Source organism: Megalops cyprinoides, chromosome 2 (assembly GCF_013368585.1).
Source record: "Megalops cyprinoides isolate fMegCyp1 chromosome 2, fMegCyp1.pri, whole genome shotgun sequence".
Lineage (NCBI taxonomy): Eukaryota > Metazoa > Chordata > Actinopteri > Elopiformes > Megalopidae > Megalops > Megalops cyprinoides.
The window spans coordinates 19445991-19468556 of record NC_050584.1 but is presented as its reverse complement, the minus strand read 5'-3'; the positions used below and the strand labels follow the sequence as shown (position 1 = coordinate 19468556).

The following is a 22566-nucleotide window of genomic DNA, read 5'->3' as shown; positions in this document are numbered from 1 at the left end:
AATTACGTGCCCATGGCGAGGGAAAACCTCTCTTTGTGAGATGCTATGACCTGCTTCAGTGTTGTGCTGCAGTCATTTGTCGTGTGTCACAGCATTCAGAACCTGCAGCTCAATCTAGATATGTGTAGTACTGACTCAAACACCATTATGGTCCACTTTTCTATTTGTGTGATCAGTTCAGGCTCTGTTGTCAGAGGTTGTACTTGCTCAACAGTGGTACCTGTTTGGTACTGATGGCATTGTCCTAAGGCATGCGAGTTTCCTTTCATCCGATAGGCCCCTGCCTCATATAAGGAATGGATTGAGCACCTTTCCACCTGTTGGAAATCCTGTGTTTGTTCGTGATCTCCTGATTTTCCCGAATCACGCAGAGCGCTGTCAGATTGGTGAGTTCACATCACAAATCATGTTTACTTCAGAAATGAGTTTTAGTCATTTGACTTTAGCCTAAATCTACTAACTACTTTGGGCCCATATCCTCTTGTCTGTTTGCTGTTGTGGTGGTTGTGGAGCCTCTTTTTGGCTGTGTGGTAGGGCTTTAGAGTAAATGGTTCCAGATGAGATTCTTTGTGTCTCTCCAAGGTCAGTAATGAGCTGATTCCCATGAGGGCTCTACTAGTACTCTGGAGCCATTGCTGTTGTCATTTGTGTCCTTGAAAATTTACATGGTATTCTATTGTTTTGAGCATAAGTATTCTTGTTCGTGTCACATTCTTTTTCTGTTTTGTCCTCTCCTTTATAATGAAAGGGTCAGCTTTCGCTAATTCCAGGCTAAGGGTCCATACAGCATTCTGGTGCTCTATGTAGTTCCTTTATTCTTTAATGGCTGTATGCTTCTTGGCATTCCTTTTAGTATTTGGAAATCTTCTGGGAGATACCATTTTGATTGACGACCTGGATTCAGCTAACCACTATCGGAAGGGGGTGAGTGGCACATTTTTTTGGTCCTTTATTAAACTCTCATCTGAAGAATGTGCAGTGTCTGCGATACATTTAGCACAAAGGGCCCCTTTCATTGTACATCACTTCAGTATTGTGGTTCCATCTAAAACTAGACACTCAGAACCTCAGGGATTTTCATTGTGAATCACCCAGCTGTTTTAATCAGTGAAATGTCTTTTCTTTTCTGTTGTTTTTGTAAATCAGTTGGCAAAACATTTTTCAGATGCATAACTATCATGGTCATCTTGATACCTTGGTCACCAGCCAACAAGCTTTCAATGTGTCTTTGCAAGGTTTGCTATAATAAGATGAGTTGAGGGTTGACCACACTGTTTAGCTATTAATGGCCCTAGCCACAATATGTAGAGAAGGATTAAATATTAATTGAAAATCAGCCATAGACTCATAGGTATGGAAGTTTGTCAAATCAAAATTTACATTCATAATTTAACATTAACCATTTTTGTGTTTTTGAAATCTGCCTGCTGGGTAGTTTGATTTTTATAATTAATTTTGCATGCAGGTACAGAAAAAAAAATCCTCTATTGTGTATCAGCTATGGGAATGAAGTATTTGGTTTCTTCACTATGGAGTGATCACTCTTCACAATGTGATTGGCTATACATGTTGACTCTGTAAATTTATGTACTGGCTGTTTCAGTGTGTTAATGAACTACACCAAAGCAAAGTTAGAAATGTTACGTTGAAGAAATGTCATCTTACCCTACTGTCTGTTAGCAATCATACATAAAGGCCAAATACAGACAATATGGCGATATTGTCAGTATGGTTTTGCCTCTTCAGCAACACCACCAAACTATGACTTGTATCAGTTTATTCATTCTTTCCGCATGTGAAACTTATTTTGTAGGTTGTCCAAAATAAAATGCAGTGCCCTACTCTGCTGACGAGACAAGGCGAGCGAATACGCAGTAACGGGAAGTTTGGCGGCTTGCAGAACAAGGCTCCGTCCATTGAAAAACTACGAGGGCAAGTGTTTGGAGCACCCCTTCCAAAACAGTATTACACACTCTGCACGCAAATCGGTGAGTATATATATATATATGGACAAAAGTATTTGGCCACACCTGTTTTTCAGGGTTTGGGCTAGGCCCCTTATCTCCAGTGAAGGGCAATCTCAATGCTTCAGCATACCAAGACACTTTGGACAATGCTATGCTTCCAACTTTGTGGCAACAGTTTGGGGAAGGCCCTTTTCTCTTCCAACATGACTGTGCCCCAGTGCACAAAGCAAGGACTATAAAGACGTGGTTTGATGAGTTCGATGTGGAAGAACTTGACTGGCCCGCACAGAGCCCTGACCTCAACCCCATCGAGCACCTTTGGGATGAACTGGAATGGAGATTGCGAGCCAGGCCTTCTCATCCAACATCAGTGCCTGACCTCATAAATGCTCTACAGAATGAATGGGCACAAATTCCCACTCCACTTATAAGAAATACTGATGTAAGCACATCCACGTATAGTGATTAAAAACATTTGGACAGAATCGCTGATATACTAACGCAGTTTAAAAATGTGTAAGAATCAAATGTTCCGCTTCTGCTTGGGTTTACTTATGTCATCTAATACGGGATTGGGTAAGAATTTGTATTAATCAGTGTATCTGGCAGCTAAAATATTTTTAGAAAAATAATGTGCAACTTGGCCAAGTGCCTGGACGCCAGTCAACATGACCGGAAATAGAAAGATTAATTCTAAAGAGGGAAAAAATTTTTTTTACGATAGTCTCAAGACCAATGAAGGAAATGCAGCTGAGAATTTTGGCATTCCACAGCCTACACTGTTTAAGATTCCATGAGGACCTAAGGAGACATCATATCATGAAATTGAATGTGAACAGGCAAGACACCACAACACCAGTTAAAAGTGGAAACACCCAAATAATTCACCTGAGTCCAACTATGATTTTATGTTTTAATTTAATTAAAGGCATTAACTGGAATATAGCACTGTAGCTTGAACAGTGCCTGGAATTCACATCACTCATTTGTATAATTAGCGAAAGTCCTTCTTTTTGTTTTATTTAATAAGGGATTATATGAAAATGCTGAAAACGGAACAATATGTTTTGTCCTGTGTTTGAATAACTTAAGTATGGACATTTCTCAAGTAAAAGAAAATATTTAAAACGGTGTCTATTTTACGACTTCACTTGAAACGTTTCTTTTAAGAATCAAGTTTGAAGAAATGAAGTCATCCTGGACAGATGTGATTCCTACAAGCAGAGTGCACTGTTGTACTTAGTTGTACTTGCAGTTTAGCAGAGGGAGGGGTCAAGACAAGTCTGAGTAAATATCCTCAGCCTAAGGATTTAGGAGACAGTGTCACTGAATACGCTGTCTGCTCTTTGGCGCAGCCCTGTTTCATAGATTAAGAATGGCATGACAGCACTGACAGCAGCAAAACTGAGGCAGCTGATGCAGAACCCGCTTAGCTAGCTTTTTACAGTCCACACATCTAGCAAACTATCTCTGCCCCACAAAGGCTCTGTGGCTCACTGCTTTCAACATACATGTCTTTTCCAGTACAGTCTTTCCAGAGTAAATTCTGTATATTTGAAATTAATATCTGAGATTTATCAACCAGTGTATGCCATGGTCTGTTTAGTGTCACTTGGCTTTCAGCATTGTACACAATTTTATTTTGTTTATGCTTTGTAGGATTTTACTTCACAATTAATTGGCCTCTGTTTCTAATGCCTTTATCCATGCTGTTTGCTACAGAGCTCCTTCAGCAGTATTGCATTGCCAAGATGAAGTACAGACAAGTGAAGGAAGACTACGAGATTCACATGCAATACATGAAGTCTCCAGATATGGTTCAAAAGGAGAAGGAGATGAAGGAACAGGAGGACCAGCTCAAAGACATAGAGCTCAAACTCGGTAGGACTTCAGCCCCTCTCGGTCAAGGTTTTAACTGATGTGTTTGTGATTTAATCAGGTGCAGTAGTGTGTATTAAAAGAATATGTCAGCAATTAGCCAGAATTTGAAAGGGGTGGGAATGGTCAGACAGTGGGAGAGTGGGAATGTTTATTTTTCTCCCAATAAACAATACACAGTGCACAATGAATTCATCGTTTTTTCCCCTGTTTCAGCTGTTCATGAATACAATTCCTGTTTCATTTTTTACTGTGTCAAGTAGTCTCTTTTGAAAATACGTTGTTTTGTTTTTGTTTTTTTTTTCTTCTATTTTAAATTTAGGTATGACTCCAACCAGTAGGAGGGATCATTCTGGAATGAAGCGTGTGATGCAGGAGTCTGGGGAACATTCTGAAATAGCCTCAAAAAGAACACGTCGGGGGGACAAGGCTCCTCCGTACGTGCCTCAAACCTTACATAAAGCTCATAAGGTTTTTTGATATACAGACACATTTTATATATAATATATAATATATCTTTCAAGGAATTGGATATGGCATCCTAAAGCAGTGAAATGTCATTGGTGGCAGTGGCATACCTATTTCATATGGTACAGATTAAAAACCACTTCTTCCTTCTTCTGTTTTCCAGCATGGATGACATAGCATCTCCTGGAAGAATGACAAGGAAACGGGTGTCTTGATAGCACCTGCATGAACTTTGTTTTTTCTTCTTCTGTGTTCCTGCTATCTGAAGACCTCAACATTTTTTGTCATTCGGTTTTAATTTTTTACTTTGTATATATTAAAAAAAAGCAAAAAAAGGGTCTTTGTTTAGTTTGTCTGTCATTCTCTGTTTTGTTTACAAGAAGGAGCGTTTTCTGGAAATTTTTGTACCATCCTCAATTAAAATCTTTTTGAGGCTTTTATCTCTTGAGTCAGTGAAATTATTTTTAACCTCCTCAGTTCCTTTAACAGGAGAATTCTTTCAAACAACATGAAGCTACAAGATCTTTCTTTTTAAGCCATTGTGTTTTAAGCCACCGCCAATCCCAGTGGGAGTCAAAGGAGCTTCACTGGTGACAAGCAGGACTGCTGAATTAAACATGAGGGAAATCCAATCAAGGAATACAGCAGTTGTGTCCACTGCAGAAAGGTTTATTTTGTCAAACTTTATTTGAATGATCACATCTTAATAAATAAACTTGTCTGATATTTTGACTTGCCAGGGATGTTCTTTCTGTGTGAGCTAGTATTCACATGCTCCAGGGATAGCATAATATTAAAACAGATTACATCTGGTGTACTTAAGCCATAGTCACTTGGTAGAGTTCCAAATTTGTTTTTTTTTTTTTTAATTCATTTAATCTTCCTCCAGCGTAAATCTATATCATATGTGCAGAACACAGGACCCCATATGGCCTTCAGCTTGGTTTATAGGAATTGTTTCTACGTTTTGCTGCCCCAGTCACTGAGGGTAATTATCAAGAGGTTGAGAAACAAATAGTTTAATACTTGCTGTAGATGCCGTTGTCCTACTGTTTCCACATAATACCAATTGTTATTTGATAGTGGAGTTTTCCTCAAGACTTGTCACTCTGTGCCCATGTAAAATCCACACTTGGAAACTTAGCTCATCACTTCCACTTCCAGAGTCCAGCTTTACAAGTCTGCCTGGCGCCGACTATCTCTTCGCACTCTGACTATTGTAACTGGGAGGCCAGTGGGTGGGTCTACATAACTGGACACCCATAACCTTGTGTCATAATCGTAATGTATGACTTAAGCGTTTCAATAAATGTATACTCCCTTAAAATGCTTTGATGAAATACAAATGTATTTTTAGAAAGTGACATGAGAACACAAACGTACTGATAGAAAATAATGTCTGTGTCACCACTGACAACTGGAAAAAGTTCTTTAAAATGAAATCATATGCATATAATGGAGGTCAGGTGAACACTGTTCAATGTTTGCTTAGAGTGTTTCAAAGGCTGAATATAATAACGTGGAAAAACCTGTGTTCAAGACACAAAGGTTAATAAGACAGAACTACAGAACTGCGTATGGTTCAGGTTTTTGTTTAATGAGAACTAATAAAAGTCATGAGAGTTTAAACAAGGAGTCCACTCGTCTTTTTCATTTTGTCAATAATGTAACCTGCTGCCCAGAAAGTTAATTTCAATGGGTTAGTTAAACATGAAGTTATTGCGAAAGTTAATCTCAACGAATTTTGCTCTTAATGGAGATGTTGGAACTTAGGCGTGTTTCCTGGTATCTCTTCTATAGCCATTTGTACATTACTGTGAATGATGACTTGAGGTGGGGTTTAATGACGGCTCAAATCAGTGGCAAATTGTGAGTAAGTCTATTGTTGCCGTCTAATTTACTTGTGAGGTGACCTCTGACTAACAGCTGTTAGTTCTGTAGAAATGTACGAGTTCATCCTCAGTTCAGATACTGCCGGGTGAAGTTGCCTGGGGCGTCTTAACCCCTGCGCATACCTGTAATTCTGTGTAGACCCTCGGGTTGGTTCGAGAGGCGGTTCCATAATAGTGGGTCCGTACCTTCAAAAGAAAGGCAGAATAATCATGCTGCTAGAAGAGCGTTGTAATTCTTACCTGACTGTCCTAATTACTTTTTGAAAACTGTGATGTCAAGAGATCACTCGAGATAGTGTTGCGCGCTATTAATTGCTGTAAAAACCTTGCAGAGCTTAAATAGCTCACTTGATTTTTCCAGAAGCATTAATTTTCATGGCACAGCCTCAGCTACTACGCATCTTACCTGAAACATTATACAACATTCCGTTTCCTTACATTTATTTCTCAACTGCTGGCTGTTCGAAGAGAGAAGTGTGCGTATCTGTATGTTCATAATTGTGGGCATGCTCGTGTTTTCACGCATTACGGAATTTCAAACCTGTAAGATTTCATATTCCGTCGGCTGCTGGGGTGATTTTTTTAAAGAGCGTCTGTAAAATGACTGTAATGTAATGCAAATACTAAAGAAGTGTAAATGTGCATTTATGGTTGATCAATATGTTATAGCACTTTTTGCGCAAAAAAAAGAACTGCTTCGGTTTACTTTTCCCCGAAACGTGAGCTACGGAGAAACAACTGCACATAAATGATTCGAGGAAACGGAAAACTAGCCAAAATTGCTCGTGAGCAAAGGGCGCTTTTCCTTTGCAGTCAGTGGTAGGGGGGGTTGAGCCCCCTATGGACCAAAAACGTCACAATTGAATAGGCAACACTGCTCTGGAACTGCCCGAAGTTAGTCAGCTTTACAAGTGGGACGGAGAGGGCTAAATCAATTTAACTTGACGCAAACTACTACTTCTTACTTTTTTCCTTCTTAAATGCATATGCATCTACTTTGACTTGCAAAAATGAAATGCGTTATCGCTGACTCTAGGCTGGAATTAATTATCTTTTCTCTACTGCTCACCTTTTCACTGATTTCTGGAACTCCATCGAGATTCAGTGCTAACCTGTTTCAGGGTACCGCTTACTCTGGGACAGGACAAAGACCGAGGAATAAGTGAGTATTATTTTCTTCGTTTATCGGTTGTGTTTTAAACATCAGTTTTAAACATTATACAGTGTAGCATATAAAATAAAGCGACTACATATGGAGCACTTCCAGTCAGGTAAAGTAAATGCATCATTCATTGGTGATGTATTATTGTATGAAGGTCTTATTATTATCTTCCTTCACACTGAGAAACATAGTAAGGGTACTAGTAACGTAAGACCATAATGATTATATGACTTAGTGGTGCAGAAATGGTAAAGACAAACATCGCCGACACACTGGTAAATCTACACTAAAGATGGAGTTCATTTCAACCAGTTAAACACATTTAGAAAGTGTAATACTATTGCATATCCTGTTCTTAAATGTTCCGTCCTTTCACATGGACTAATTGTTTCTCTCGTCTCTTCCATGAAAACGATGAAATTTCAGAAACTGGTGTGCGTATGTGGTGCACAAGAACGTAACTTGCGCTGTCCTGGGAGCTACGGAAAGTTTTGTTGAGCCAGAAGTCGCGCCGTGCCCGATGCATTTGCCTGACTGCCCGCAACAAGTGATGTAAGTGTCCCGGGAGATGAGGGTGGGTGGAGAGCGCGTATTTTTATTGGTCCGTAGAATAGTGATGCCGTTTCCTCATCATCGCAATGGCTCACTAAATATAAAGGGAAAAAACACCACGTGGTCATCATCTATAATAAAAATCCTGAAGCGCTCAGAAGTGGTGCCGTTATACATTTTCCCATATCATGCCTCTGAACGTTTCTAAGATTGCAGCCTTTTATGACACAGATTGCTTGAAATGTTCATGCAGCTCTTTTTGAGGTACTGCACGTGTTAACAAATGTTGCCAGACCCTGGATGGGGTTTAGCTGTTGTTCTTTTGGGGAAACTAATGAGTGGGCGAAATGTAAGTGAAGTTCCAAACAAAGATTGAGGGGGAGAATTTGTACACAATCCCTATGCAATTAACAATCCTGTCGCAAAACAAAAATCCTAACACAAAAAAAGTCCACTCACCACTTCCTTTTCATGACAGTTGTTCACAGCATCCCTCCTCCATCCCATGTCCTCCTTTTGTTCCACTTCTATGTTTGATGTCCTAAGAGGGACATCCACAACCTTGGCCCATGGCAAGGTGTGGCTGTTTCCTCGGACTCCAAGCCAAAGACCAATACCCCTATACCCTCACAGCAACATCCGGTCTTGCGTTGAAAATTCACATCTACTGAACAAGCTTTTATAGTCTTTGGCAAGACAGTCTGTGTATGCAGTTTGCTAGAGAGTACCAAATGGGGCTATGAGCTTGGTGCATGTGTACACTATAGTGCTATATTCTCTTAAATCTCTTCTCACAAATCTGCACATATATACTGTGTAAGTACATTGATGGTAGACTATTTAAAGTATGTCTTGAGGGAATGTCCTGCCTTAGAACTTAATGGCCCTGCAGAGCTAATGGATCACCCATTTCCTATCTTTTGTCAATGCCTGAAAAGAGACAAATTTTTGTCCTTTTACCTAACCAGGCATGGGGCCGGAGAAAGGTTACCTCGGGTCATTGTGTAGATATACTAGATTAAGTCCTTTTTGTGTCTTCCGTTTCATCTCTCCTGGGTATTTGCTGAGTGTACATGCCTTATAATTCAGCATTTTGATCAAAAAGATTCCCTTTCCAGAGCAAGATATATGGATTTATCCCGAAGGTTTCAATCTAGCCTATTCAAATTATTCCAGTGAAATGTTTGCCAAATCCCACATACAATGGGTAGAAGGGAGTTTCCTGCTCACCCAAACTTTGAACCCTCTGTCTCAAGCATACCATCCTAACCTATATTTCACAGCACTGGTGAATCGTGTGCAAATGGCGTGTGAACTGTGTGCTGTTTCCCTCCATACCTTCCACTCACAAAACATTGTACTGTTCACACTTTTAAGTGTCCCTCCAGCTGTCACATTAGATTAGCATCTGTAAATATGCATACGATTTGAATTTGCATGACAGGATTAGTCAGCCCCATGGCAATCCGGAGAGCGTTTGTGGCATTTTCTTTCAGCGTTGTTTTATGTGTGTTTGTGCGTGCAGAGTACGGCACTTTGGATAACTAACAGGGAAACCATGCTCACAGGGATGACTGGTTTCATCCTATGCTGGAAGTTTGGCTGGCTGTCTTGACTGGGTGGAAGTTGTGAAGGAGTTGAAAGTGGATATAATTAATAGACTCGTGACAAGGACCCCCACCTGGATTTTGTTGCCATAAACAGAATTTAATTGCTGCTCTGAGAGGGGCCATTGTCTAGGCTGTAACCAACGTTTATATTTTTTCTGAGATTTAAGGAAAATAAAGGGCCTTTGATTACTGTAGCTTAAAAAGGAATATTTGACTTGTCAGAATGACTGCTACAGGAAAGTGTATTTTTGCAGGCATTTTCTGCAGCCTGTAGTGATCCAAGACATATGTATCTTTCCTCTCGCTCTTTTTGCCTTTTAGATTATTTATGCTTTGATTTAATATAATTGTGTACATTAAATTCTTATGCCATAAGCGTCTTATTACTTCAATAATGATTAGTAATGACTTTATAAACCCTTGGGGTTTTTTGTCTGTTGGCTGTAAATCTGAAGAGTCTAAAGGAAATAACAAGGCCGCTTAACCTGAGATTTAACTGCAACGTGACACCACAAAGTTTGTTACATCTGGCGAAAATGTTTTCAGGCTTTTACTCATGTCTTCCTGGTGATTAAGGTGTCAGGTCAGAGACAAAGAGATCATAGTGGTGATCGCGTCATCAAGCACAGCTTTGCTTTCCATTGGAAATATGTTTTATGAAATCCAAACCTTCTATTCTGTGTTGCAAAATTGTGAAAGTTTGGACAGCCACGTTCATCCACAGACAGAGAAAATAGGCTTCAGTAGAGCCACTCACAGTTTTTTGCTCAGACTCGTAAACATTTTTATTTGACATAGATTTGTGTGTGGAAATAATATAGATTTATTTTGAGGTATTTTACGTCACCTTTAATGAAAAAGCTTTTCTGCACAACTTTCTGTAATGCTGCATTGTGCTCTCCTTCTCCATGTATACTACACAGTGAGCCCACCTCTTTTACTGTAGAATTATTTCTTGACTTTTCTCACAGAATTGGAAGCAGAAGTTTCATTCCTCTCGGGGAAAAAAAGCATATCATTGGAAATGCAGTGCAGTACGTTCTTGTTTTCTTGCTGTTCCCATATAAGCGAATCAACAGCTGTTCATAAACTGTGCACTGAACACCCCCTCAGTGGACATAAAGTGAACAATGTGGTCCTATTATGTTCCGCTCTGCATGCATCCGATGCTAGTACAAAGTAGGGAAGCATATTGCATTTCTCATTTTGTTGCGGATACACTTTAGCTTCACATTTCTGCAGGTATCGGACCCAGTTCCGGCCCACTTACAAAATCGGTTACAAGCTGGTGACGGAGCTGGAGTGGAGGTGCTGCCCGGCGTTCCAGGGTCCGGACTGCCAAGAGCTGAAAGACACCCCTCCAAAACAGGCCGCGCTGGGACCCCACACCCATCCCCGTGCAGGTCCAGCTCAGATCCCCTCTGCACAGGGTAAAGCATTCAGACTTCATTTTTTTTCTTTCACAGAGTTATCTGAGCAACTTGGTATCATGATGATTTTAATACAAACGCATAGATATGGGTCATATTTGAAAAATGTTGATGGTCAGTGCTTGCAGCACAGTTCTCTCCCCACCTCTCATGTGTTCCACTGTCCCTCTGTTTCTTTGGCCTTTCCTTTGTCTTTTCTCTGCTGTGTCTATTTGTGACACGCTGATTCTCTATGTTCCAGTGTCTGTGTTTGTATGGTGTCTCTCTGTCTTTGAAGTCGTATTCCACTGCTGGTTCTCTCCAAGTCTAGTTTTCTCTGATCTCTGTACAGTTAATATATGCAGTCTTGTTTAATAACTTAAAACACTTACATATTTTCTTTTAGTACTGGAAGCTTTAATCTAGTCATTGCAATCCTGTGAAATTGTGAGAAGGATCATCACGTGATGTCTTCAGCATTACAATGCATCTTCTTTAAATCCTACCACTGTTTTACAATACATATCTGCAGGAGTGTTTATCCAGGAAGCTGTAGTCTTGTAACCTGCTGTGAAAAGTAACTTCTAGCTTTTGGGAAAGTGTTGTGTCACTCACAACTAAGCACAACCACTCTCAGGTTAATCGGGTTTGTAACAGGTAGATTCGTTATGAGGGTGTGTTGCTAAATTCAGATGGATCAGGACTCACATGATTTAGAAGTGGCAGAGCTCTCAGACAGAGCACATTTATAAATAAGGCATAGGGGTCGCAGAGAAAAACTGAGATGTGCTGGCAGTGCACAAATGCATGTGTACAAGTGCTACTCAGTAGGAATAACCTTTAAGGAGAGGAGAGTAACATAAACTCTGGTTGCTTCTGCAGGACCAAAGACTGTGCAGAATAATCTCCCAAGCCAGCCGCAGCAACGGCCACAGCAGCAGCAGCAGCAGCAGCAGGATGGAGACAAGGTGCGCGCGTTGGAGGAAGAGGTCCAGCGGCTCTCCCAGACGGTGCTGGACCTGCAGGCAGCCATGACCGGCATGAACGAGAACCTGCGCGTGAACATCCAGGAGGACACCAGCAAGATGCTGGTGACGCTGCTCAACAACATGCGGCCTCCCGACAGCGCGCTGGCTGGGGCCACCGACAGCATCCGGCTGCAGGAGCACGGGCTGGGCCAGGAGCACCGGGCGATGGAAGAGGTGATGGCGAGGCTGAACGATGTCACCGACACCCTCAAGAGCAAGAGTGACATCCTGGAGGAGCTGCAGGGCACGGTGACCGGCCACGACGGCCAGCTCCGGCTCCTGATGGAGGCCACCCAGGGTCCCCTGGCCACAGCCCCTGTCCCGGTCTCCCTCGACGCCCTCCAGGCCTACGTTGATGACAAAATCAAGGACCTGAGGCAGGAGATGATGGAGGGGATCGAGATCAAGATGGCTGACCTGAAGAACTCCTGCGAGTACCAGATTACATCGATCGCCGAGCAGTGCGAGGGGCACGAGACCAGCTACCTCAGCCTGGCCGAGCTCCTGGACACCAAGGAGGCCGACCTCAGGAAGGAGATCCATGACCTCCGGCTCAACTTGAGCCTCCAGATCGGCGAGGACGGGGGGTCAGAGCAGCTGCGGGTGGAGGTGGGCGGCCTTCAGAGGGAGCTTGAACGCATTGCAGAAGCCCACCAGGCCCTCAATGCCAGGCTGGACAGTGAGCTGGAGCATCTCTCCGGGCCGCAGGTCGAGGACACTCTTGGGCAGCGGCTGGAGGACGTGGAGGCCCGCCTCAATGTGACAGAGAAGAACTGTGAAGTGCACTGCATCTACATGGAGGACAAGATGAGCAGACAGATCGCAGATGAAGTGGCTAAGCTGAGGAAGCAGCTAGAAGAGAGGGTGAACACCATGGAGGACCAGTTCACTGCCATGCTGGTGGAGATCAACAACAACTCTCTCCCCGGGATATACAGTGACACAGTGGATGCTTTGGAGAATGAAGTTAAATCTAACAAGTACCTCATCCAAGGTATGGAAGAAAAGCTGAATGCTCTGGGTGAATTATGTGCTACAGAGTGCAGATCTGACCAAGAGGGTCTGGACAACATAAAGCAGGATCTCAAGATTTGCAGGGATGAGCTGGACGTAATGAATTCAGGTGTGAGCGGCAACTCTGAAAAACTCAAAGCACTTGAGGACCTTCTCCAGAGACAGCTGCTGATTGGCCAGCAAAACAGCGAAGACTTTGCCAATTTGCAGAGCAGCCTTAGCTCTCTAAATGATAATGTTGGGGGCTTGGGAGGTACCGTCACTGGCTTAAGCAGGTCTCTGAGCAAATATGCTCAAGATCTCCACCATCTCAACTCCACCTGCAGCGAAACGAATGCAGCCTGTCGGAAAGAAGTCAAGGAGACACGCAATTTGCTGGATCATCGTCTCTCCGGGATGGCTGTTAACAACAGCCAGGTGGAAGAGCTGAAGAGGGGCCTGGTTCAGCTGGGCAGCCAGGTCAGGTCGGAGCTCGTCCAGTGCCGGGAGAGCACAGAGGGGATTGTGAAGGAGGTCTCCAGCGTGGACGGGCGGGTGGCCAACGTGGAGAACATGTGTGGCAAGCTGGACACCATATCAGGCACCCTGCAGAGGATCAAGGAGGGCCTCAACAAGCACGTGACCAGCCTGTGGAACTGCATCAGCTACATCAACGGGACCCTGAGAGCTCATTCCAAAGACATTAGCGGGCTCAAGGGCTCTGTCCAGAGCTTCCAGACCACGCTCACAGGAATCACCAAGGATATTCACGACCTGGCAGCGAGCGCTCCCAGCAACCCAGGTAAGTCACTGGTGGGGACCACTGAAGCTTGAGATATGAACTGCCTGCGTACTGGGATTTCAAGAGATGGTCATTCATGGTCAGTCAGTAAATCTGAAGCCTTTCGTATACCTTTGTTGAAGAATACATTTCAAGCGCTGTCTAGGTACAGCTGTAGTTGTGTGCTTAAAATGTCATTGTAGAGATAACACAGAAATAATGTGCTCCAGTAGTTGTTTCATCTTTCCTGGGTGCTTTATGTAGAGTGAAATGAGAGCTGTTGTGAAGTAGCTGTAAAAGGAAAATATTATCAGCAAATCAGCTAAGTAGCAGAGTTAAGCCATCACTGGTGTAACCGAATGCCTTTTCAAAAATATCATCTGACACATGAATTAATAGAATCATTTATGTGTCACACTTTAAACAAAAAAGAAATTTGGTTTTCATTTCATAGATTTCAGACACCATGGAGACCTGGCTGATTGAACACACATGCCTTTTTTAAACCACCACAACTACATTTGTATTGTGCAATTCTTGGCCTTTGAAGGAGCTTTACAGGGAGCATGTGGACACAGATGGATATTGTTTTGTGCATCAATCAGCTGTTACTGTATTTTTTCATGTTGTTAAGATGCCCGCTGTCTTTACACACACGTCCCATTATGACCGTATACCATGATGGAGTGGGTGAAGCAATATCGATATAAAGTTAGCAATGTGCTTTTGGTTATCATCCTGAGGGAATAAAAACTAGAAGGAAGCTCATAATGTTTATGAATGTGACCCCCTCTTTTGGGTCCAACTTTATATGACTCACATGACAGCAAAAGGCATTAGAGTTGTCTTGCTATTAAATCAAGAGGGTAGCCGAGGGAGAGTTCTGGCTGTGGGTCACTGTGTTTCACATGCTTTTGTGTAGTATGTAATAACTTACAAGCTCTGCTGTGCACGTAGAACTTGTGTACTACTGTTTCAGAAACATGTACTATGAGAACATCCTACCTGTGTTCTGTTGTGATGTAGTTCCCCTATAAATCTGTGATCTTTTGTGATATAAGTCCTTTATATAGTGCCTTTCAGGCAAGGCTCTTAAAGCCAGACCTCCAAAATCTATACAGGGAGAGCGTAATATGATATTTGTGGTTGTAGGTAGGTTATGTTGTAGGTGAGATGGTGCTACACCAAATAAACCTTCAGGGAGACTGTTGTTCAGTTGTTTACTTGCTTTAAGCACAGGGAAAGTACAGAACCACCATTACAGAACCCTCACCTTAGACTACTCTCTAGACAGCATTCAACTATTGCTGAACATAAACATCAAAGTCAAAACCAATCAACACATCCCTTCTGGATAACAGCTCTTAACGTGTTTAACAAGAGAGCACATTATGAAGTTTATCTCTTACATTAACTCACTTCTTCCACCACTTATCACGCTCTGTAAATGCCTCAGATTGATTAAGTGTCTCTCTATCACAAATTATCTTTTGCTCAATCAGTATTTACATAGCTAGTTTTTGTACACGCACACATTTTCAAATGCATTTTGGTTCTTGAACTCACTGAACTGTGTTTTTGAAGAAAACAGTGACGCGTAATTAATTCTGAGCCAAAGTAAACCTGGGGGGGGAGGGGGGGTTAAATCCAGGTTGAACCCAGGGGTTAGACACTGCTCCGGCTGAGCGCGTGTAGCAGACCAAGGAGAGCCTGAGCTGTGTGGTCTCCGGCTGGCGTCCCTCACTCGTCATGCCCCTAGTTTCGCGCACTGCCCCGGTTCCGCAAATGCCTTGGATAAACACACACGGTGTCTCCGGGTTGCACTCGGGCTCTGGACTTCATTATAGTGCTGGCGCAGTCGGCGGTTGGAGGAGAACCCCCACCCCCCGGGCGGTGTGGTAGCGCAGCAGGGAACCTCTCCGCAGATGCGCTGCTGTATACAATGATGTCATGAGAGCACCCTTTCCCCCACAGAGCCTCCCACGAGAGCAGGCTGAGATAGGAAGGCCTGGAGACCGAGCACCTTCGGTTTCCCCCTCTCCCTGCCCTGTGAGTAGGTCATTATTTCAGACTGACAGCGTCATCTCTATCTGCACTGCTGATTGTTTTTTCTTTCAAACCATAACTGACCCCCTCTAGGGCCCTCCAGCCTCTCCACCCCCCCTTTGTTCTTAACAGGAAACCTTCCTGGGGGGCAGTAGCACAAATGAGCCTGTGTTTAAGCTGTGTCATCGCTCTCATAGCGTGGAAAAATTGCTGGGAGCAGCGCTAGTACGAAACTACAAACAGACTCTAAGAAATAGCTGTGGTGGTGTTCATTCATCTGCCTGACAGTTTCATCTAATACAACTTTTGCATTATGGAACTAATTTATCTTGCTGGCCTCTGGTGGGGGGAAAAAAGGTTTTATGAATCAAACAAGTAGCTGAAACAGTTTCATCTTCACGTTTCGCCACATATTTTCATCCAACCATCCAACCTAATGAGATCTCCCGTGGTCTTTGGGGGGACCTTTTTAATGGTTTTCCATTGCTGTTTGTAACGTGGACTTTTACATCAAAGCAACAGTTCACTAGTGGCTAATGATCTGCGCCTGTGTGCAGTTTCAAATACAGTTCACCCTCCTCTAGCTCCTTATCACCTCTTCATTCTCCAGCAGAGTTTCCTGAAGATAGTATCTTGTTACCCAGCAGGCACCCGGGGGGGGGTTGGTTGTGACGCCAAGATACATCTTCCTCAGGGTGTGTGGAGCGGCACGTCCCCAGTACGGTGTGCATTCTGGGGGCCAGGGGCTTTGGTAACATACTGCAGACACCCCTAGAGAGCCACTGGGAGAATTAAGTGTAGCACAGAGAGAGATAATGACGCCTGTCTACCCCCCGGTATGGCTACCATTGCTGGCCCCCTGCCTATCTCAATGGCCCATAACAGAACAGCTCTGTCACATTGTAGACTTACATTATGGTCAGGCGTGGCGTTGAAACAACCTCACAGCACTTAATGTATGTCACAGGGGACCAGAGCTATGTGTAAAGCTAATAAGGCTTCAGAGCTTTGCTGTATTGATGGCTGTGCTGAAAACTTCTGCTGGCATGGTTTTGAGTTTATAACTTTTAAGTTTATAACTATTATAATTTGTGTTTGTGGAGCTGCTCGCCACATGATGTGTTGTATGTTCTATGACAACATCTTATCCTACCCTGTGTTTCACATCCTGATAAACAGAGAGGCAAGAGTGGGTGTTGTGAGAAATGAAATTAGAGAATTGTAATTTAATGAAAGGTGCTGGGCTGTATGTTCATTTCTGCAGGACTCCTCTGGTGTTGACAACAGCCATTAAAATCCCGCTTCCTGCAAAGCTGCATTTCCCCTGCCTGGTGCTAAACCCGCTGTTTGTTGAAACAGACTTGTTCCTCTTGCCTCAATAGGATGAAGCTGGCGCTGAGGTAAATCCAGTGTCTCTCAGTGGTGAAAATCCAATTGCTCTTTGGGCCCTAGACGGAGGGAACAGGAAGGGTTCCTCTGAAATTGCACAGATCTACTAAGTAGCTGGGAGGAAATAAGAATTTACTTGAAAGAGTCCGGATTTTCCTTATTTTGTGGTCCCAGGGCTCTGTGGCATAATGTTAGCCACAGGCACAAGGGGGCCACTGGAAGCAGTTGTTTAGAAGCTGCCTCTTTAATCATGGCCATAGAAGCCAGGACTGAGATTGCTGTGTAATTGATGGAGGCTTCGGGGCAGGGGCACAATATTTATATTTGCGTTTCCTACCAGAGCCCTGTGTGCAGAGGTTTTACAGCCACAGCGCTGTGCTTTATTGTCAGTGACCCTATGTGCCTCTGACCTGCGGAGGGAAGCTGCCTGGGGTTTTGTTGCTTGTGTGGCCGTGCCCATGTGCTTTTCATTACACCTCTCTCTCCCAGCGGGGGCACCCTCTAACCTTATTCATACTTCCTAAATCATTGTCTGGGGTGAGCTGGAGCTGAGAAAGAGAGGGATAAGAAGAAGCCGAGACACGCCTTCATCCACACAGTTTTAACCATGGATGAAAAGTGTGGTCCAGCAATCAACTTTAAAGCACGGGCTTTTTTTTCATTTTGTCTTTTAGCTTCCTAATGACAGGGCCTGATAATAACTAACTACATTTCACTTAAATGACAGAGAATCCCTGTCAGGTTTATTGTAGTAGTAATAACCGCTGTTGGCAGGTTCTTAATAGGTGCACATCAAAATGTATATAGGCTAAGGCAGCAATGACTCGCAAGTAAAAATGAAATAAAGTGAAAGATAACCTCATAATCAAGAAGCAGGAAACATGCCAAAGTGAAAAGCATAAGTAATTACAGTGACGCGATGACGAAAACCCCATTAAACCCTGGGATGCGGACCCTTAAACGCCACGGGGACGTTTATTGCACAGGAATGTATAGGTGTTCCCATCAGGACCCTGGAACTCATCTGGAAGTTCTCAGCTCACACAGGGAATCATGGGAATTCCCTCCCAGCGCTCTGGCAGCAGGCAGGCGGTTCCTTTCCCTTCGTGAACGACGTTGACATGGCATGTCCCCCCCCCAACACACACACTCACACACACTCTCACACACACACTTCAACTCCTCACACACCACAGTGAGTCCAGGGCTCCCGCAGAAGTGGCACGTTCCTGCTCTTCGTCCAGGGCAGATTTGGGACTCAGCAGCGGAGCAGTTGGGTTGGTGATTCTTCACTTTGAAATGGGCATTTTCCATGGTAATGTGCAGAAGCAAAACCACCATGAGCTCACACAGTAAACTGACTCATAATGAGTCCCATTGCTTGTGGTCCCTTCAATGCCAGATGGACTAATTCTTTTATCCAACCCCCCTCAAAGTGACTCAGTCTCGGTTACCCCCCCCCAACATCTGTCGGTGGTGGGACTTCTTGTCAAGGCAGCAGAATTTGTCAATGAGTAACTCCTCTGTTAGACCAGGGCTAAGTCTAGACATGGAAAAAGGGGGGGATTATCTGATAATCCCTGCATGGAAACCCCACCATGCAACGAGGGCCTGGGCAGACTGTGTGGAAACAGATGTTTGGTGTTCAGGATTGGGGATATCAAGGCTGACCACGGCACACCTGCTGCGGGCAAACAAACTGTGACTAAGTGTGTCAGTAATCAAGATGATAGCTTTTACAAGGAAGAGCAGACCCTGTTGGCCCCCTCGCCCCAAACCCTGTGAAGAGAGCACCGGCATGTCACCGAGTTCAAAGAGGTCTCCGGGGTTGCTACTGCTTTATGATGTAATTGGACACCACCCATTTCCACAGCGATACTCTGCAAGAAGATTACAGAGCAGTATCATTTCCACTGCAATATTTTCCAGGATTAGTATGGATGAATATCATCTGATAAATATCCTAACTGAATTACTGTATAGGTGAGACAGTGGATGAAAAACAAAGTTTGTGGTTGATGTATAAATGCCGAAGGGTATGATTTCTGTCCCCTTCCACCACTCATAACTTTTTGCCCATGCTGTGGAGCAGTGATGTTGTTTACTTGGGATGTTTCATAGTTTCCTTGTGCTTTGAGGATTCTGAGTCCCAGCCCCATCCTCTGACTGATAATGTTCAAATTTGAAGTTCCTGTGTTCCCAAGCGAAGGCAGCAAGTAGGTTTTTCCATGGAGTGGGTGACCCCTTTTGAACCTGGCAACCGTAATCAGTGGATCTGACTTTGCAGATGGGCTGGCGCGGCTGGGTTCCTGCTCTGTGGTGGGGGGGAGGGGTTTTCATCTGGACTGGTGGGGAGGGAGGGGTCAGTCATCAGGATAATGGGCAGTTTGCTCTCATTTTTCAAGGAAGTTACTCCCCTTCTCCTCCCCACCGCATCAAGACAAGCAGAGAGAATTACCTACCCACCTATATTGCCAGCTCTACGCAGACTGTTAAACTGAATTAATTATGTTATATTACATAGCATTATTTGCATTTAGCTGACACTCTTATCCAGAGTGACATACATCAGTTACAGTTTTTTTTATTTATACAGTGCTATCCATTTATACAGCTGGATATTTACTGAGGCAATTGTGGGTTAAGTACCTTGAACAAGGGTACAGCAGCAGTGCCCCATTGGGAATCAAGGGGGCAACCATTCGGTTACAAGTCCTGCTTCTCAACCACTATGCTACACTGCCGCCCACATGTTGTTATGTCTCCCATCTAACTGCTAATATCTGTGGGCTCTGTAGTGCCAGGATAAGACAAGAATCGAGAATGTGTTTTACACAGCATCGTTCTAACCCACCTGTCTCTTTCACTCCTCCTTCTGTTTGTAGTTGTTCAGGTAAAGCAGGAGAAGCCCTCCCCTCCCGCCGAGACCAAAACCCCGTCTGGCCCCAAACTCCGCGAGTCCACCGTTTCCCAAGCCCGTGTCCCGCTGGTCATCTCGCAGGTGACCATCCCCGTGACGAACCGTCCCCGCCACCGGGTCACCCACCGCCACACCTCCAAACTGCGGCAGACGACGACCAGCCCGCTGCAGCCCGTGATGGAGACGGGTGAGGCCGGGCCCCCTGGCACCATGCGCAAGACCCTCCTCAAGCTGCCCCAGAGCGACAGCGGCACGATGGACTTCACCGGGGTCGCTGGGGCACCAGGTGAGACAGGGCAATAGCACGTGACACCAACATTTACGTAATCTATCACACACACAAACTCACACTGTCTAGCATGAAATATGACTGTGGCCATGCCAGTTCATCTTGGTTCAGTTTTTTATGTCACAGTAATAATATAAGTGCAATAAGCTCACTTAGTGTAATTATTTCAGTATGTTATTTTATAGGTTTTTATTTTATAGGTGCATTACTTTAGTTTACTCTTACATGTATGAATAAATGGCACCTGTATTTTTTATTGTTCTATTGATTCATGTTGGCAAAAAGTAATTTCCTTTTTGGAATAATAAAGTGGAATCTGAAGCCCTTCAGTTACATATGCTCAATGTAGCTTTAAATTGATTTTGGATTATTTTTTACCTTACTCCCACAGGTTACCCTCCTCTTTCTCCTGTGTCTTTTAAGCCTAATGTCATTCCAGGTAAGTGTTTTTTTTTCCTTTCCCTGTTATTTTATTGTATTTTTTTTACAAATGTAGAAACAAAAAATTGACATCATATCAGTAAAACAAAATGAAAAAGTGTCTCTAAACTAATTACCTTTCTCCTTCCCCCTCTTGATAGCTGCCCACACACCACAGAAGCCAGTGTTACACAAGCCAGTTGTGGCCATAGGTAAAACCTGAAACATCTCAGTGTGACAATAAAAGGATCAGAACAGCGCAACAGCACAATGCACTCTGTTTACAATATAAGGTCCAGGGTGATATCATATTTATAAGTGGGCTGTTTCTAAAAATCAGAATTCCAGATGAACAGATAAAATTGATATTTACCCTCTCAGCTAGTGGGGTAATAACTGTTACGGTACAATATCTCTTTCTTTGAACAAAACCTGATGAAGTGAATCTGAGTGACCGACTTGTGTGACGTGTGTCCACCCCACAGCAGTTGGAGACAGTGCAGCATCCGAGCCCTTCTCCTTCTCCGCCGGCCTCACCGTCCTGCCCTTCACAGGGGAGACTGGCGTAATCCGCTTCAACAAGGTGCTGGTTAATGATGGAGGACACTATGACCCCAACACAGGTGTGCACCCCGCACTCACTACTCCCCCAAGCAGCCTCATCAGTGTAGCACACTACAGTGAGAAATCACCACAGGAGTGGTTAGGACAGCGGAATCACTGGGCATCTTCCATCACAGACTGAAGACCCACCTCTTCAGACTGCATCTCAGTTCCTCCTCAATCCCTGCCACCTAACACCTGCTACTTCTAGTATTTGATGTTTATTTGATGTGTAGTATTGTGATGTACTGTATTTTGGACTCTCTGTTACTGATGTATCGTAGTGTACTTGGCTTCCATTGCCTAGTCAGTTTGCACAAGTTAACTCGTGGTAGGGCTTGAATGGTGTTATGCTCACACTCACTGGTCTGTGTGTATTGTTAGCCTAGTCTGACACCGTTGCTCATTTAACTCCAATGGATACACGTATGTTCTATTGTGATGGAAGTCACTCTGGATAAGAGCGTCTGCTAAATGCATGTAATGTAATGAATGATTGTTTAAACATTTGCTGTTGATATTTGGTTAGGGGTTCATTGTAATGTCAGCGACTGTCCTCTGTCCCTCGGCAGGGGTCTTCACCGTGCCCACGGAGGGGCGCTACCTGGTCAGCGCGGTCCTGACGCCGCAGAGGGGCGAGCGGGTGCAGGCGGTGCTCTCCGTCTCCAACCGCAGTGTGCAGAGGCTGGATACCTGGGGCTACCAGCGCGACCCCCTAAAACTCAGCCGCCCCGCCCAGGACGCCTGCGGCTGTGGTGGCTCCGCCTCCTTCAACCTGGTCCTCAACCTGAAGAGAGGGGACAGGGTCGCGCTGGTCATGACGGCTGGCAAGCTGGCCACCTCCGAGTCCAGCGAGGTCGCTTCCACCTTCAGCGCCGTCTTCCTCTACCCGCCCCACTTCAGCCGATAGCCCACAGGCACAAGTGTGCAAAAAAAGATGGGTGCACAAATACACTATACAATTTTGTGATATGGAGCTTTAATATATTTGGTCACAATATATATTTGAAAGAATTTGCTTTTTGATTTTTTAAATTTTTCAAACGTAAAAAGTACTTTGTTTACATTTGTTTGTGTTTCATATATGAAAGTATATGTATAAATATTTTGTTTATATTTTGTTTTGTGCCGTCTTCGAGACAATAGATTGTAACGGCCT

At 43.9% G+C, this 22566-nt stretch overlaps 2 protein-coding genes across 3 annotated transcripts in view; both read left to right on the top strand.

The window, feature by feature from the left end:
• The window catches only part of smchd1 (structural maintenance of chromosomes flexible hinge domain containing 1), a 32554-nt gene extending 27979 nt beyond the window's left edge, over positions 1-4575 (top strand). Inside the window, exons 43-48 of the mRNA XM_036521197.1 lie at positions 277-386; positions 854-924; positions 1814-1988; positions 3690-3848; positions 4168-4282; positions 4477-4575. Coding sequence (XP_036377090.1) covers positions 277-386; positions 854-924; positions 1814-1988; positions 3690-3848; positions 4168-4282; positions 4477-4528 — 682 coding nt within the window. The 3' untranslated portion in view covers positions 4529-4575. The remainder of the gene's footprint in view (positions 1-276; positions 387-853; positions 925-1813; positions 1989-3689; positions 3849-4167; positions 4283-4476) is intronic.
• Positions 4576-7098: 2523 nt separating this feature from the next.
• LOC118772985 (EMILIN-2-like) lies at positions 7099-22379 on the top strand. Of its 2 annotated transcripts, none has more exons than XM_036521698.1 (9): positions 7099-7367; positions 7794-7919; positions 10772-10959; positions 11821-13761; positions 20061-20381; positions 20776-20823; positions 20966-21016; positions 21293-21427; positions 21980-22379. In XM_036521698.1, exons 1-9 carry the CDS (start codon positions 7216-7218, stop codon positions 22315-22317), a joined length of 3300 nt encoding a protein of 1099 aa, XP_036377591.1. In that variant the 5' UTR covers positions 7099-7215; the 3' UTR covers positions 22318-22379. The 2 variants fall into 2 exon arrangements, with proteins under 2 accessions (XP_036377591.1, XP_036377590.1); XM_036521697.1 differs by having other exon boundaries at positions 21290-21427.
• Positions 22380-22566: the final 187 nt, after the last annotated feature.